At 44.8% G+C, this 19,239-nt stretch overlaps 1 protein-coding gene across 1 annotated transcript in view; it reads right to left on the minus strand.

Moving 5' to 3' along the window:
* Positions 1–10,412, minus strand: part of LOC311100060 (membrane-bound transcription factor site-2 protease-like) — a 117,452-nt gene extending 107,040 nt beyond the window's left edge. Inside the window, exon 1 of the mRNA XM_084140802.1 lies at positions 10,212–10,412. Coding sequence (XP_083996928.1) covers positions 10,212–10,286 — 75 coding nt within the window. The 5' untranslated portion in view covers positions 10,287–10,412. The remainder of the gene's footprint in view (positions 1–10,211) is intronic.
* Positions 10,413–19,239: the final 8,827 nt, after the last annotated feature.

Here is a 19,239-nt window from a genome sequence, read left to right on the forward strand (position 1 = left end):
GTATTCCTCCAGGGCTTAGCTGTCCTGGATCTGCACAGCTCTGCGAGGGCCTGGGATCGGGAGAGACACTTAAGTGTTTTAGTACTATATCTCTTGACACAATGATGAAAATAATCATGGCCTCTAAACCTTCAAGCTGCATACTGGATCCTATTCCTACTAAACTGCTGAAGGAGCTGCTTCCTGTGCTTGGCCCTCCTATGTTGAACATAATAAACAGCTCTCTATCCACCGGATGTGTACCAAACTCACTAAAAGTGGCAGTGATAAAGCCTCTCTTGAAAAAGCCAAACCTTGACCCGGAAAATATAAAAAACTATCGGCCTATATCGAATCTTCCATTCCTCTCAAGAATTTTAGAAAAAGCTGTTGCGCAGCAACTCACTGCCTTTCTGAAGACAAACAATGTATACGAAATGCTTCAGTCTGGTTTTAGACCCCATCATAGCACTGAGACTGCACTTGTGAAGGTGGTAAATGACCTTTTAATGGCGTCAGACCGAGGCTCTGCATCTGTCCTCGTGCTACTAGACCTTAGTGCTGCCTTTGACACCATCGATCACCACATTCTTTTGGAGAGACTGGAAACCCAAATTGGTCTACACGGACAAGTTCTGGCCTGGTTTAGATCTTACCTGTCGGAAAGATATCAGTTTGTCTCTGTGAATGGTCTGTCCTCCGACAAATCAACTGTACATTTCGGTGTTCCTCAAGGTTCCGTTTTAGGACCACTATTGTTTTCACTATATATTTTACCTCTTGGGGATGTTATTCCAAAACATAATGTTAACTTTCACTGCTATGCGGATGACACACAGCTGTACATTTCAATGAAACATGGTGAAGCCCCAAAATTGCCCTCGCTAGAAGCCTGTGTTTCAGACATAAGGAAGTGGATGGCTGAAAACGTTCTACTTTTAAACTCGGACAAAACAGAGATGCTTGTTCTAGGTCCCAAGAAACAAAGAGATCTTCTGTTAAATCTGACAATTCATCTTGATGGTTGTAAAGTCGTCTCAAATAAAACTGTGAAGGACCTCGGCGTTACTCTTGACCCTGATCTCTCTTTTGACGAACATATCAAGACTGTTTCAAGGACAGCTTTTTTCCATCTACGTAACATTGCAAAAATCAGAAATTTTCTGTCCAAAAATGATGCAGAAAAATTAATCCATGCATTTGTTACTTCTAGGTTAGACTACTGCAATGCTCTACTTTCCGGCTACCCGGATAAAGCACTAAATAAACTTCAGTTAGTGCTAAATACGGCTGCTAGAATCCTGACTAGAACCAAGAAATTTGATCATATTACTCCAGTGCTAGCTTCCCTACACTGGCTTCCTGTTAAGGCAAGGGCTGATTTCAAGGTTTTACTGTTAACCTATAAAGCGTTACATGGGCTTGCTCCTACCTATCTTTCAGAGTTGGTCCTGCCGTACATACCAATACGTACGCTACGGTCACAAGACGCAGGCCTCCTAATTGTCCCTAGAATTTCTAAGCAAACAGCGGGAGGCAGGGCTTTCTCCTATAGATCTCCATTTTTATGGAACAGTTTGCCTACCCATGTGAGAGACGCAGACTCGGTCTCAACCTTTAAGTCTTTACTGAAGACTTATCTCTTCAGTAGGTCTTATGATTGAGTGTAGTCTGGCCGAGGAGTGTGAAGGTGAACGGAAAGGCTCTGGAGCAACGAACAGCCCTTGCTGTCTCTGCCAGGCCGGTTCCCCTCTCTCCACTGGGGTTCTCTGCCTCTAACCCTGTTACAGGGGCTGAGTCACTGGCTTGCTGGTGCTCTTTCATGCCGTCCCTAGGAGGGGTGCGTCACTTGAGTGGGTTGAGTTACTGACGTGATCTTCCTGTCTGGGTTGGCGCCCCCCCTTGGTTTGTGCTGTGGTGGAGACCTCTGTGGGCTATACTCGGCCTTGTCTCAGGATTGTAAGTTGGTGGTTGAGGATATCCCTCTAGTGGTGCGGGGGCTGTGCTTTGGCAGAGTGGGTGGGGTTATATCCTTCCTGTTTGGCCCTGTCCGGGGGTTTCTTCGGATGGGGCCACAGTGTCTCCGGACCGCTCCTGTCTCAGCCTCCAGTATTTATGCTGCAGTAGTTTATGTGTCGGGGGGCTGGGGTTAGTTGGTTATACCTGGAGTACTTCTCCTGTCTTATCCAGTGTCCTGTATGAATTTAAGTATGCTCTCTCTAATTCTCTCGTTCTCTCTTTCTCTCTGAGAACCTGAGCCCTAGGACCATACGTCAGGACTACCGGGCATGCTGACACCTTGCTGTCCCCAGTCCGCCTGGCCTTGCTGCTATTCCAGTTTCAACTGTTCTGCCTGCGGTTACGAAACCCCTACCTGTCCCAGACCTGCTGTTTTCAACTCTTAATGATCGGCTATGAAAAGCCAACTGAGAGACCTGAGCCCTAGGACCATACGTCGGGACTACCGGCCGTGGTGACTCCTTGCTGTCCCCAGTCCGCCTGGCCTTGCTGCTATTCCAGTTTCAACTGTTCTGCCTGCGGTTATGGAACCCCTACCTGTCCCAGACCTGCTGTTTTCAACTCTTAATGATCGGCTATGAAAAGCCAACTGAGATTTATTCCTGATTATTATTTGACCATGCTTGTCACTTATGAACATTTTTGAACATCTTAGCATGGTTCTGTTATAATCTCCACCCGGCACAGCCAGAAGAGGACTGGCCACCCCTCATAGCCTGGTTCCTCTCTAGGTTTCTTCCTAGGTTTTGGCCTTTCTAGGGAGTTTTTCCTAGCCACCGTGCTTCTACACCTGCATTACTAGCTGTTTGGGGTTTTAGGCTTGGTTTCTGTACAGCACTTCGAGATATCAGCTGATGTACGAAGGGCTATATAAAATAAAATTGATTGAAAATTGATTGATAAGAGCGTCTGCTAAATGACGTAAATGTAATTGTACAACAAAGCTTATTTAGAGAAAATACAGTACCGGTCAAAAGTTTTAGAACACCTACTCATTCAAGGGTTTTTCTTTATTTTTCACTATTTTCTACATTGTAGAATAATAGTGAAGACATCAAAACTATGAAATAACACATATGGAATCATGTAGTAAGCAAAAAGGTGTTAAACAAATCAGAATATATTTTATATCTGAGATTCTTCAAATAGCCACCCTTTGCCTTGATGACAGCTTTGCACACTCTTGGCATTCTCTCAACCAGCTTTATAAGGTAGTCACCTGGAATGCATTTCAATTAACAGGTGTGCCTTCTTAAAAGTTAATTTGTGGAATTTATTTCCTTCTTAAATGCGTTTGAGCCAATCAGTTGTGTTGTGACAAGGTAGTGGGGTATCCAGAAGATAGCCCTTTTTGGTAAAAGACCAAGTCCATATTATGGCAAGAACAGCTCAAATAAGCAAAGATAAATGACAGTCCATCATTACTTTAAGACAGGAAGGTCAGTCAAGAACTTTGAAAGTTTCTTCAAGTGCAGTCGCAAAAACCATCAAGCGATATGATGAAACTGGCTCTCATGAGGACCGCCACAGGAATGGAAGACCCAGAGTTACCTCTGCTGCAGAGGATAAGTTCATTAGAGTTACCAGCCTCAGAAATTGCAGCCCAAATAAATGTGCTGTTTTACTGTCTGTTACTTGAAATAAAGTTCAAGTAACAGACACATCTCAACATCAACTGTTCAGAGGAGACTGCATGAATCAGGCCTTCATGGTCGATTGCTGCAAAGAAACCACTACTAAAGAACACCAATAAGAAGAGACTTGCTTGGGCCAAGAAACACGAGCAATGGACATTAGACCGGTGGAAATATGTCCTTTGGTCTGGTGTCCAAATTTGAGATTTATGGTTCCAACCGCCGTCTCTTTGTGAGACGCGGTGTGGGTGAACGGATCTCCGCATGTGTAGTTCCCACCGTAAAGCATGGAGGAGGAGGTGTTATGGTTTGGGGGAGCTTTGCTGGTGACAGGGTCTGTGATTTATTTAGAATTCAAGGCACACTTAACCAGCATGGCTACCACAGCATTCTGCAGCGATACGCCATCCCATCTGGTTTGCACATTTGTTTTTCAACAGGACAATGACCGAACACACCTCCACACTACGCTGTGAAGGACTGAAATCCTGCAGCGCCCGCAAGGTCCCCCTGCTCAAGAAAGCACATATACAGGCCCGTCTGAAGTTTGCCAATGAACATCTGAATGATTCAGAGGAGAACTGGGTGAAAGTTTTGTGGTCAGATGAGACCAAAATTGAGTTCTTTGGCATCAACTCAACTCGCCGTGTTTGGAGAAGGAGGAATGCTGCCTATGACCCCAAGAACACCATCCCCACCGTCAAACATGGAGGTGGAAACATTATGCTATGGGGGTGTTTTTCTGCTAAGGGGACAGGACAACTTCACCGCATCAAAGGGACGATGGACGGGGCCATGTACCGTCAAATCTTGGGTGAGAACCTCCTTCCCTCAGCCAGGGCATTGAAAATGGGTCGTGGATGGGTATTCCAGCATGACAATGACCCAAAACACACGGCCAAGGCAACAAAGGAGTGGCTCAAGAAGGAGCACATTAAGGTCCTGGAGTGGCCTAGCCAGTCTCCAGACCTTAATCCCATAGAAAATCTGTGGAGGGAGCTGAAGGTTTGAGTTGCCAAATGTCAGGCTCAAAACTTTAATGACTTGGAGTAGATCTGCAAAGAGGAGTGGGACAAAATCCCTCCTGAGATGTGTGCAAACCTGGTGGCCAACTACAAGAAACGTCTGACCTCTGTGATTGCCAACAAGGGTTTTGCCACCAAGTACTAAGTCATGTTTTGCAGAGGGGTCAAATACTTATTTCCCTCATTAAAATGCAAATCAATTTATAACATTTTTGACATGTGTTTTTCTGGATTTTTGTAGTTGTTATTCTGTCTCTCACTGTTAAATAAACCTACCATTAAAATGATAGACTCATCATGTCTTTGTCAGTGGGCAAACGTCCAAAATCAGCAGGGGATCAAATACTTTTTTCCCCTCACTGTATACATTTTACATCTAAATTTTTAGTCATTTAGCAGACGCTCTTATCCAGAGCGACTTACAGGAGCAATTAGGGTTAAGTGCCTTGCTCAAGGGCACATGGACAGATTTTTCACCTAGTCGGCTCGGGGATTAGAACCAGCAACATTTCGGTTACTGGCACAACGCTCTTAACCACTAAGCTACCTGCCAGTAAATATACGTTTTAAATCGAGATATATATTGTGAAAAAAATGCCCCTATACACTGATACTCCTAGCCCCTACACACTGATAGTCCTAGCCCCTATACACTGATAGTCCTAGCCCCTATACACTGATAGTCCTAGCCCCTATACACTGATAGTCCTAGCCCCTATACACTGATAGTCCTAGCCCCTATACACTGATAGTCCTAGCCCCTATACACTGATAGTCCTAGCCCCTATACACTGATAGTCCTAGCCCCTATACACTGATAGTCCTAGCCCCTATACACTGATAGTCCTTGCCCCTATACACTGATAGTCCTAGCCCCTACACACTGATAGTCCTAGCCCCTATACACTGATAGTCCTAGCCCCTACACACTGATAGTCCTAGCCCCTATACACTGATAGTCCTAGCCCCTATACACTGATAGTCCTAGCCCCTATACACTGATAGTCCTAGCCCCTATACACTGATAGTCCTAGCCCCTATACACTGATAGTCCTGGCCCCTATACACTGATAGTCCTAGCCCCTATACACTGATAGTCCTAGCCCCTATACACTGATAGTCCTGGCCCCTATACACTGATAGTCCTAGCCCCTATACACTGATAGTCCTAGCCCCTATACACTGATAGTCCTGGCCCCTATACACTGATAGTCCTAGCCCCTATACACTGATAGTCCTGGCCCCCACAGCTGACATCCAAAATAACTTGTTACACTTTGAATGCTTAGCAGGACAGGAAAATGGTCCAATTCACACACTTATCAAGATAACATCCATGATCATCCCAATGCTTAGTTTGTAAATGATGTCTGAGTGTTGCAGTGTGCCCCTGACTATCCATACATTTAAATAACACGCAAATTGTGCCGCCTGGTTTGCTTAATAAGGAATTTGAAATGATTTATACTTTTACTTTTGATAGTGAAGTATATTTTAGCAATTACATCTACTTTTGATTCTTACGTATATTTAAAACCAAAGACTTTTAGACTTTTACTCCAGTAGTATTTTACTGGGTGACTTTCACTTTTACTTGAGTCATTTTCTATTAAGGTATCTTTACATTTACATTTACATTTTAGTCATTTAGCAGACGCTCTTATCCAGAGCGACTTACAGGAGCAATTAGGGTTAAGTGCCTTGCTCAAGGGCACATTTACGTCATTTAGCAGACGCTCTTATCCAGAGCGACTCACAAATTGGTGCATTCACCCTATAGCCAGTGGGATAACCACTTTACAATTTTTTGGGGGGGAGGGGGGGGGTAGAAGGATTACTTTATCCTATCCCAGGTATTCCTTAAAGAGGTGGGGTTTCAAATGTCTCCGGAAGGTGGTGAGTGACTCCGCTGTCCTGGCGTCGTGAGGGAGCTTGTTCCACCATTGGGGTGCCAGAGCAGCGAACAGTTTTGACTGGGCTGAGCGGGAACTATGCTTCCGCAGAGGAAGGGGAGCCAGCAGGCCAGAGGTGGATGAACGCAATGCCCTCGTTTGGGTGTAGGGACTGATCAGAGCCCGAAGGTACAGAGGTGCCGTTCCCCTCACTGCTCCATAGGCAAGCACCATGGTCTTGTAACGGATGCGAGCTTCAACTGGAAGCCAGTGGAGTGTGCGGAGGAGGGGGGTGACGTGAGAGAACTTGGGAAGGTTGAACACCAGACGGGCTGCGTCGTTCTGGATGAGTTGTAGGGGTTTAATGGCACAGGCAGGGAGGCCAGCCAACAGCGAGTTGCAGTAATCCAGACGGGAGATGACAAGTGCCTGGATTAGGACCTGTGCCGCTTCCTGTGTAAGGCAGGGTCGTACTCTCCGAATGTTGTAGAGCATGAACCTGCAGGAGCGGGTCACCGCCTTGATGTTAGCGGAGAACGACAGGGTGTTGTCCAGGGTCACGCCAAGGCTCTTCGCACTCTGGGAGGAGGACACAACGGAGTTGTCAACCGTGATGGCGAGATCATGGAACGGGCAGTCCTTCCCCGGGAGGAAGAGCAGCTTTACTTTTACTCAAGTATGACAATTGGGTACTTTTCCCACCACTGCCCTATAACCTAGATCAGTGGTTCCCAACCCTCTCCTTGGGGATCCCCAGACATTTTAGCCCTGAACTAGCTCCCATGAGTAATCTTTCAAGAAGTCAAGCACTTGATAGTTAGGCTAGTTGACCAGTTGATAATGAGGCTAGTTGACCAGTTGATAATGAGGCTAGTTGACCAGTTGATAATGAGGCTAGTTGACCAGTTGATAATGAGGCTAGTTGACCAGTTGATAATGAGGCTAGTTGACCAGTTGATAATGAGGCTAGTTGACCAGTTGATAATGAGGCTAGTTGACCAGTTGATAATTAGGCTAGTTGACCAGTTGATAATGAGGCTAGTTGACCAGTTGATAATGAGGCTAGTTGACCAGTTGATAATTAGGCTAGTTGACCAGTTGATAATGAGGCTAGTTGACCAGTTGATAATGAGGCTAGTTGACCAGTTGAATCAGGTAGCTCTGGAATGGCTGGGAGACCTTGAGGAGAGGTTTAAGAAAACCTACCCTGGATAATCTGATGGTCCTAGCCCAGTACATTTACATTTTAGTCATTTAGCAGACGCTCTTATCCAGAGCGACTTACAGTTAGTGAGTGCATACATTTTCATACTGGCCCCCCATGGGAAACGAACCTGCAAGCGCCATGCTCTACCATAGGCTCCAGAAACACCGCCTATGGCTCCAGAAACACCGCCTATGGCTCCAGAAGCACCGCCTATGGCTCCAGAAGCACCGCCTATGGCTCCAGAAACACCGCCTGTGGCTCCAGAAACACCGCCTGTGGCTCCAGAAACACCGCCTGTGGCTCCAGAAACACCGCCTGTGGCTCCAGAAACACCGCCTGTGGCTCCAGAAACACCGCCTGTGGCTCCAGAAACACCGCCTGTGGCTCCAGAAACACCGCCTGTGGCTCCAGAAACACCGCCTGTGGCTCCAGAAGCACCGCCTATGGCTCCAGAAACACCGCCTGTGGCTCCAGAAACACCGCCTATGGCTCCAGAAACACCGCCTATGGCTCCAGAAACACCGCCTATGGCTCCAGAAACACCGCCTGTGGCTCCAGAAACACCGCCTATGGCTCCAGAAACACCGCCTGTGGCTCCAGAAGCACCACCTATGGCTCCAGAAACACCGCCTGTGGCTCCAGAAACACCGCCTATGGCTCCAGAAGCACCGCCTGTGGCTCCAGAAACACCGCCTATGGCTCCAGAAGCACCGCCTATGGCTCCAGAAACACCGCCTGCCAAACCCAGTCTGGCTGGTGCACACCTGAATTAAAGCGTAACTACACCATTATCCATTTCTCTGATTTTTCCCAGACCTCAAAAATGGTCCCCGATGTGGTTTAAGCATTGTTGTGGACTTAGAAAAACGACAACATTGGATGTTCAATTAAAACAAAGTGTGATTTTGGCCTCCTGAGTGGTGCAGCGGTCTAAGGCACTGCATCGCAGTGGTTGAGGCGTCACTACAGACCCGGGATCGATCCCAGGCTGTGCACAATTGGCGCAGCGTCGTCCAGGTTATTTTATTTTACCTTTATTTAACTAGGCAAGTCAGTTAAGAACAAATTCTTATTTACAATGACAGCCTACACCGGCCAAACCCGGACGACGCTGGGCCAATTGTGCGCCGCCCTATGGGACTCCCAATCACGGCCGGTTGTGAAACAGCCTAGAATCAAACCAGGGGGTCTGTAGTGAAGCCTCAAGCACTGAGATGCAGTGCCTTAGACCGCTGCGCCACTCGGGAGCCAGGATTTCCTTGTCCCATTGCGCTCTAGCGACTCCTTGTGGCGAGACAAGCGATGGGACAAGACTAACTATCAATTGGATATCACGAAATTGGGGAGAAAAGGGGGTAAAAATAAATAAGTGATTTTGAGAAGAAAAAAAATTGGGGAAATCACAGTCCTTTTTTGCTGTGGTATCAAGTATAGTTTTTTCTAATTCTGCCCTCTATAAGATTTAGCAGAAAATTACAAATGGCACTGAAATCTGCAATAAATAAATGTTGTACTTTATTTTAGGTCACTTTTTGCACTTTTTTAACAGTTACAGTAAATCTATCCAAACCAATGTAAGAACACAAGGGCATGCTAATTTAAAAGATGTCTAGTCATTATTAGCCTGGTTCTGTATGGAATGCAGGTACATTATGGGACACTAACGAAATGGTGCCGGAGCTCCGAGGCTGCATCGAAACGGCTAAGCAGAAACAGGGCTGATGGTTTATCAGAGGCACGTGATCAATGACGTCCGACGCTTCGTTTTGTCGAACAACCACCTGATTGGTTTGGTAGAAGACAAAAGGCTACACTGTGCGACGCCATTTATAATCATTTGGCTGTTCTAAATTATTTTGACCAGCAGGTGCCACTAGCCCCGATATAGCAGTGTCCCTACACCCGTTCTGAGTACTAGCTAGCCCCTATCCTTACCCCATATAGTCTAGACCAGGATGGGAAACTCCAGTCCTCTGAGGCCTAATTGGTGTCACACTTTTACCCCAGCTAATAATCAACTCATGATCTTCAGTTTAGAATAAAATTAGTTTAAATCAGCTGTGTTTGTTAGGGATGGGGTTAAGTGTAACACCGCTCCGGCCTGGAGTTGACCATCCCTGGTCTAGACACTTCTTTGTCAGGCCTGGACAGAGCAGAATGTATATAAATCCTAGTACATGCATTGTTCTGTTGCAATGTACATCGATCACCATGTGTACATAGCTAGTTAGCTAGCTATTACAGGTAACACATTCTGCTGTGTCATATGGAAACAAACATATCGTAAAAGTGAACTAGTTAGCTAACGTTAGCTAGCTAACTACCTCGTATACGTAAAATATAACAGCAGGTTAATTACATAACAATACATTACTCGTTAGATCTGGTCCGTCGTGCAGATAACTTGGTCGATGGACCGGATCTAATGAATATTAACACGGGACCACAACACTACCTTCAGCAGCACGTCTGTTAGATAGACGAAGCACCAGCCGCCCAAAACACACACGACGAGCGGCACGGGAATCATGATGAGAGAAAGAACAGACACATTGGGGGGGGGGGGGAATATAACACACCCAATCTCTAAAAGGTTAGAGAGAAGCTCATGATTCGATATTGTTGCTAACCGATTGTTTACTGAAACCTTCACCACTGTGCGACGCCACTTCCGGGATGATGACGCAATGCCAGAGCAGTCGATAAGGTCAGACAATCAAGTGTAGAATGATCGTCCTGATAAATGCCGGCTCCTGTCCAATGCCTACTTTGTACCCCTTTTTCTCCCCAATTTCATAATATCCAATTGATAGTTACAGTCTTGTCCCATCGCTGCAACACCCGTACGGACCTGTCCAATAACTTTAGCCAGCCCAGCCAGAGGATGTCTTTGCTTTAGCAGTAAATAAGAAAATGACCATAATGTTTCCTCTCGTCAGCTCGTAACCCTCACAGACAGACAGACAAGGAAATCAGATAAGAAAGCATGCTGCCATAAAGTCATAGTTTGTGTGTAATAATATATGCCATTTATCTGACACTTTTATTAAATGCAAATTACAGTCACGAATGCATACATTTTTCATATGGATGGCCGTAGCAGTTATCAAATCCATGATCCTGGCATTGAAAGCGCCATACTCTACCAACTGTGCCACAGAGTACAACTAAGAACCTGTTTTTGTCAATGTGTTTTACTGTCAACCTGTTTCAGACAAGTAACCCTAAACCTGAAGCCTCTAACCCTCTGAGTCGGGACTGTGGTAACCCTCTGTACAGTCTAGCTGAGATCATTCCGTTCCTACTGTCTATTGACTGTTTATAGTCACTGTCTGGCGCTAGAGAGCCGACAGGGTGCAACTGACGTGTAATTCCTGACATTTTTCCTGTCAGAGGGGTGCAAGAGCGCTGACAGTGTAGTTATTAATATGAACACAGTTGGGAGCTTGGAAGTAGCCAGTTACAAATACACCTCATTGTCAAACTCTTTTAAAACTCGGAAGCCAAACGCGGAAAGTATGGAAACAACTTCCTCATAATTCATATGTGCCCCACTAGAAATCCCTGTATTAACATGTTTCTGTTAGCTGATACATCATGACAAACTACACAATATTAATGTCCTGTTAATGTGCCTGGACCTTGTAGGCTAACCCGCTGAGAAAAAACAAACATAACTGATCCAAATGGGTGCCCAATCAGGCAGGCTAGATGCACTTATTTTGAAATTATGAATATTCATTCAAAATGCCAGGCTTTTGAGTGGTTATTCAAATGACATAGGCTATTCACTGCAGTTTACAACCTAGAATAGAGATTTGTAATCACTTGAAAACAATAATAACATTCTTCATTACATTGTGTTGTTGTAGCCTAGGTAGGATACATTTCTTGTCCCTGAAAAACTGAAACAATAGAGTAGCTTTTGGAGCTGCATACACAGGGACTGGGAGGGAGGGCACTCAGCGCAGTCTTGGGAGAGCCTATGATTTAGTTATCTGATAAACTTTTTTTTGATTTCGCTGTGTAAATTGACTGGATATATTCACTAAAGTAGTAAGCCTAACATTGAGCTTATGAATTATGGGCTAATATGCATATGCTTCTAACTTAGGATATAGGCTGCATCTCAAGCCTGTCTTAATTGTCCTGTTGCACAATTATGCCCAGGAAAAGTCCCAGGAAAAGCCAGACTACAAAAGCTTGTTGGAAACTTATTTTGACTTATTTTCTTTAGCCTACTAGCAGCCTATTGGAGGAGCGATGCCCCTTGCTCTTGCTTGCTGATTATTATTAGTATTATGCATTGTTGGGAAGGGCCCAAAGTAAGCATTTCACTTTTAGTCTACACCTGTTGGTTACAAAGAATGTGACAAATACACATTGATTTGATTTCATCAATAGTGGAGCTTTGCTTGCCTGGGCACCACAGAGCCCAGCCTGGAGGATATACAGACCTAACCCTGACCCTGGAGGATATACAGACCTAACCCTAACCCTGGAGGATATACAGACCTAACCCTAACCCTGGAGGATATACAGACTTAGCCCTAACCCTGGAGGATATACAGACCTAACCCTAACCCTGGAGGATATACAGACCTAACCCTAACCCTGGAGGATATACAGACCTAACCCTGACCCTGGAGGATATACAGACCTAACCCTAACCCTGGAGGATATACAGACCTAACCCTGACCCTGGAGGGTATACAGACTTAGCCCTAACCCTGGAGAATATACAGACCTAACCCTAACCCTGGAGGATATACAGACCTAACCCTGACCCTGGAGGATATACAGACCTAACCCTGACCCTGGAGGATATACAGACTTAGCCCTAACCCTGGAGGATATACAGACCTAACCCTAACCCTGGAGGATATACAGACTTAGCCCTAACCCTGGAGGATATACAGACCTAACCCTAATCCTGGAGGATATACAGACCTAACCCTGACCCTGGAGGATATACAGACCTAACCCTGACCCTGGAGGGTATACAGACTTAGCCCTAACCCTGGAGGATATACAGACCTAACCCTAACCCTGGAGGATATACAGACCTAACCCTGACCCTGGAGGATATACAGACCTAACCCTGACCCTGGAGGATATACAGACTTAGCCCTAACCCTGGAGGATATACAGACCTAACCCTAACCCTGGAGGATATACAGACTTAGCCCTAACCCTGGAGGATATACAGACCTAACCCTAATCCTGGAGGATATACAGACCTAACCCTGACCCTGGAGGATATACAGACCTAACCCTAACCCTGGAGGATATACAGACCTAACCCTGACCCTGGAGGATATACAGACCTAACCCTAACCCTGGAGGATATACAGACCTAACCCTAACCCTGGAGGATATACAGACCTAACCCTAACCCTGGAGGATATACAGACCTAACCCTGACCCTGGAGGATATACAGACCTAACCCTGACCCTGGAGGATATACAGACCTAACCCTAACACTGGAGGATATACAGACCTAACCCTAACCCTAGAGGATATACAGACCTAACCCTGACCCTGGATGATATACAGACCTAACCCTAACCCTGGAGGATATACAGACCTAACCCTAACCCTGGAGGATATACAGACCTAACCCTAACCCTGGAGGATATACAGACCTAACCCTAACCCTAGAGGATATACAGACATAACCCTAACCCTGGAGGATATACAGACCTAACCCTAACACTGGAGGATATACAGACCTAACCCTAACCCTAGAGGATATACAGACCTAACCCTGACCCTGGAGGATATACAGACCTAACCCTAACCCTGGAGGATATACAGACCTAACCCTAACCCTGGAGGATATACAGACCTAACCCTAACCCTAGAGGATATACAGACCTAACCCTAACCCTGGAGGATATACAGACCTAACCCTAACCCTAGAGGATATACAGACCTAACCCTGACCCTAGAGGATATACAGACTTAGCCCTAACCCTGGAGGATATACAGACCTAACCCTAACCCTGGAGGATATACAGACCTAACCCTAACCCTAGAGGATATACAGACCTAACCCTAACCCATAATCTGGTTACTTATTTTTCGTTCACTTTGACAGGTAAAAACACAATATATACAAAAGTATGTGGACACCCCTTCAAATTAATGGATTCAGCTATTTCAGCTACACCCGTTGCTGGCAGGTGTATAAAATTGAGCACACAGCCATGCAATCTCCATAGACAAACATTGGCAGTAGAATGGCCTTACTGAAGAGCTCAGTGACTTTCAACGTGGCACCGTCATAGGATGCCACCTTTCCAACAAGTCAGTTCGTCAGGGACCACTGAATGCTATACCTACCTCTGCCTAAACATCAGAGCCACAGGTAACTTCCACAAAGATGTGAACTAAATAAAAAATATAATATGCCATTTAGCAGATGCTTTTATCCAAAGCGACTTACAGTCATGCGTGCATTATTATTTTTTTGTGTATGGGTGGTCCCGGGGATCGAACCCACTACCTTGGCGTTACAAGCACCGTGCTCTACCAGCTGAGCTACAGAGGACCACTATCTGAGAGACAAGGCAAGAAGGGCCTTCTATGCCATCAAAAGGAACATAAAATTCGACATATCAATTAGGATCTGGCTAGAAATACTTGAATCAGTTATAGAACCCATTGCCCTTTATGGTTGTGAGGTCTGGGGTGTACAACGAAAAACACAAAATAATGCATGCAAAGCAGAATTAGGCCGATACCCGCTAATTATCAAAATCCAGAAAAGAGCCGTTAAATTCTATAACCACTTAAAAGGAAGCGATTCCCAAACCTTCCATAACAAAGCCATCACCTACAGAGAGATGAACTTGGAGAAGAGTCCCCTATGCAAGCTGGTCCTGGGGCTCTGTTCACAAACACAAACAGACCCCACAGAGCACCAGGACAACACAATTAGACCCAACCAAATCATGAGAAAACAAAAAGAGAATTCCTTGACACATTGGAAAGAATTAACCAAAAAACAGAGCAAACTAGAATGCTATTTGGCCCTAAACAGAGAGTACACAGTGGCAGAATACCTGACCACTGTGACTGACCCAAACTTAAGGAAAGCTTTGACTATGTACAGACTCAGTGAGCATAGCCTTGCTATTGAGAAAGGCCGCCGTAGGCAGACCAGGCTCTCAAGAGAAGACAGGCTATGTGCATACTGCCCACAAAATGAGGTGGAAACTGAGCTGCACTTCCTAACCGCCTGCCAAATGTATGACCATATTAGAGACACATATTTCCCTCAGATTACACAGATCCACAAAGAATTTGAAAACAAACCCAATTTTTATAAACTCCCTTATCTACTGGGTGAAAAACCACAGTGTGCCATCACAGCAGCAAGATTTGTGACCTGTTGCCTCAAGAAAAGGGCAACCAGTGAAGAACAAACACCATTGTAAATACAACCCATATTTATGTACTTTAACTATTTGCACATTGTTACAACACTGTATATAGATAGACATGATGACATGTGAAATGTCTTCATTCTTTTGGAACTTCTGAGTGTAATGTTTACTGTTAATATTTAATGTTTATTTCACTTTTGTTTTCTATCTATTTCACTTGCTTTGACAATGTTAACATACATTTCCCTTGCCAATAAAGCCCTTAAATTTAGTTGAATTGAATTGAGAGGCTGTGTGCAACTCAATATCCAGTGTTCCTGTTCTGTAAGGGTGTGTGCGTGTGTGGGGGCAGTATTTGCATACGCTGGTGTACTGTATGTCGCGAGTGGAGGCTAGGGAGCTGGCTCATTTCATGGTCTAGTTTAGAGAGAGAAAGACAGTTAGTTTACCTGTTGAGAGAGGTGGAAGCCAGGGAGAGCGATAGACAGAGAGTTATTAGTTAGTTTACCTGTTGAGAGAGGTGGAAGCCAGGGAGAGCGATAGACAGAGAGTTATTAGTTAGTTTACCTGTTGAGAGAGGTGGAAGCCAGGGAGAGCGATAGACAGAGAGTTATTAGTTAGTTTACCTGTTGAGAGAGGTGGAAGCCAGGGAGAGCGATAGACAGAGAGTTATTAGTTAGTTTACCTGTTGAGAGAGGTGGAAGCCAGGGAGAGCGATAGACAGAGAGTTATTAGTTAGTTTACCTGTTGAGAGAGGTGGAAGCCAGGGAGAGCGATAGACAGAGAGTTATTAGTTAGTTTACCTGTTGAGAGAGGTGGAAGCCAGGGAGAGCGATAGACAGAGAGTTATTAGTTAGTTTACCTGTTGAGAGAGGTGGAAGCCAGGGAGAGCGATAGACAGAGAGTTATTAGTTAGTTTACCTGTTGAGAGAGGTGGAAGCCAGGGAGAGCGATAGACAGAGAGTTATTAGTTAGTTTACCTGTTGAGAGAGGTGGAAGCCAGGGAGAGCGATAGACAGAGAGTTATTAGTTAGTTTACCTGTTGAGAGAGGTGGAAGCCAGGGAGAGCGATAGACAGAGAGTTATTAGTTAGTTTACCTGTTGAGAGAGGTGGAAGCCAGGGAGAGCGATAGACAGAGAGTTATTAGTTAGTTTACCTGTTGAGAGAGGTGGAAGCCAGGGAGAGCGATAGACAGAGAGTTATTAGTTAGTTTACCTGTTGAGAGAGGTGGAAGCCAGGGAGAGCGATAGACAGAGAGTTATTAGTTAGTTTACCTGTTGAGAGAGGTGGAAGCCAGGGAGAGCGATAGACAGAGAGTTATTAGTTAGTTTACCTGTTGAGAGAGGTGGAAGCCAGGGAGAGCGATAGACAGAGAGTTATTAGTTAGTTTACCTGTTGAGAGAGGTGGAAGCCAGGGAGAGCGATAGACAGAGAGTTATTAGTTAGTTTACCTGTTGAGAGAGGTGGAAGCCAGGGAGAGCGATAGACAGAGAGTTATTAGTTAGTTTACCTGTTGAGAGAGGTGGAAGCCAGGGAGAGCGATAGACAGAGAGTTATTAGTTAGTTTACCTGTTGAGAGAGGTGGAAGCCAGGGAGAGCGATAGACAGAGAGTTATTAGTTAGTTTACCTGTTGAGAGAGGTGGACCCTGACACCCTCAGCACACAGGGGGACAAACACCTATCTGGAGGTGACAGCATTCCCTCCCCCATATGCCCCCCGGGCACAACTACGACAACATAACCAACAAAAACGGGTCACAACTCTTGCAGCTCTATTGCACTCTGGGTATGTACATAGTCAATGGTAGGCTTCGAGGGCTCCTATGGTAGGTACACCTATAGCTCATCTCTTGGCAGTAGTACTGTAGACTACTTTATCACTGACCTCAACCCAGAGTCTCTCAGAGCGTTCACAGTCAGCCCACTGACACCCCTATCAGACCACAGCAAAATCACATTCTACTTGAACAGAGCAATACTCAATCATGAGGCATCAAAGCCAAAGGAACTGAATAATATTAAGAAATGCTATAGATGGAAGGAAAGTAGTATCGAAAGCTACCAAAAAAACAATTAGGCAACAACAAATTCTGGACTTCCTGGACAAAACGTTCCACTGTAATAGTGAAGGTGCAAACTTGGCAGTAGAAAACCTAAACAGTATATTTGACCTCTCAGCTTCCCTATCAAATCTAAAAATCTCTAACAGAAAACCGAAGAAAAGTAACAATGACAAATGGTTTGATGAAGAATGAAAAAACCTAAGAAAGAAATGGAGAAACCTATCCAACTAAAAACATAGATACCGAGAAAACCTGAGCCTACGCCTTCACTATGGTGAATCACTAAAACAATACAGAAATACACTACGGAAAAAGAAGGAACAGCATGTCAGAAATCAGCTCAATGTAGTTGAAGCATCCATAGACTAACCACTTCTGGGAAAATTGGAAAACACTAAACACCACGAAGAGCTATCTATCCAAAATGGAGATGTATGGGTAAACCACTTCTCCAATCTTGTTTGCCCTATAACAAAGAACAAACAGCAAAAACATTTACATGATCAAATGCAAATCTTAGAATCAACTATTAAAGTCTACCAGAACCCACTGGATCCTCCAATTACATTGAATGAACTACAGGACAAAATACAAACTTTCCAACCCAAAAAGGTCTGTGGTGTTGATGGTATCCTCAATGAAATGATAAAATATACAGACCACTAATTCCAATTGGCTATACTTAAACTCTTTAACATCATGCTTAGCTCTGGCATCTTCCCCAATATTGTGATGAGGTGTGAATGAAGGAGTCAGGCGCAGGAGGTAAAACACAGAAGCCCAGAGTTTATTCCGTTTACATAAATAAAACGCATCCAGCGTCAAAACGAAACTATCACAAGGGAAATATTCCACCTTGGCAATAACAAATGGAAGAGTAGCTCAACCGAGCTACTCGCTCTAACAATGAAACAATCACTCACATAGGACAAGGGGAACACTTATACACATACTAATTAGGGGAATGAACACCAGGTGTGTGTGATTGACAAGACATGACAAGTGGAGTGATGAGAATGGGATCGGCAGTAGCTAGTAAGCCGGTGACGACGAACGCCGAAACCTGCCCGAACAAGGAGGGGAGGCAGCCTCGGCGGAAGTCGTGACAAATATTTGGAACCAAGGACTGATCACCCCAATCCACAAAAGTGGAGACGAATTTCACCCCAATAACTACCATGGGATATGCGTGAACAGCAACCTTGGGAAAATCCTCTGCATTATCATTAACAGCAGACTAGTTCATTTCCTCAGTGAAAACAATGTACTGAGCAAATGTCAAATTGGCTTTTTACCAAATTACCATTCGACAGACCACGTATTCACCCTGGACACCCTAATAGACAAACAAACAAACCAAAACAAAGGCAAAGTCTTCTCATGCTTTGTTGATTTCAAAAAAGCTTTTGACTCAATTTTGCATGAGGGTCTGCTATATAAATTGATGGAAAGTGGGGTTGGGGGAAAAACATACGACATTATAAAATCCATGTACACAAACAACAAGTGTGCGGTTAAAATTGGCAAAAAACACACACATTTCTATCCACAGGGCTGTGGGGTGAGACAGAAATGCAGTGTAAGCCCCACCCTTTTCAACATATATATCAACGAATTGGCGAGGGCACTAGAACAGTCTGCAGCACCCAGCCTCACCCTACTAGAATCTGATGTCAAATGTCTACTGTTTGCTGATGATCTGGTGCTTCTGTCCCCAACCAAGGAGAGCCTACTGCAGCACCTAGATCTTCTGCACAGATTCTGTCAGACCTGGGCCCTGACAGTAAATCTCAGTAAGACAAAAATAATTGTGTTCCAAAAAAGGTCCAGTTGCCAGGACCACAAATACAAATTCCATCTAGACACCGTTGCCCTAGAGCACACAAAAAACTATACATACCTCGGCCTTAATGTAAGCGCTACAGGAAACTTCCACAAAAATGTGAACGATCTGAGAGACAAGGCAAGAAGGGCCATCAAAAGGAACATAACATTTGACATACCAATTAGGATCTGGCTAAAAATA

The sequence above is a fragment of the Coregonus lavaretus genome, assembly GCF_964263955.1.
Source record: "Coregonus lavaretus genome assembly, chromosome: 2".
NCBI classification, from domain to species: Eukaryota; Metazoa; Chordata; class Actinopteri; order Salmoniformes; family Salmonidae; genus Coregonus; species Coregonus lavaretus.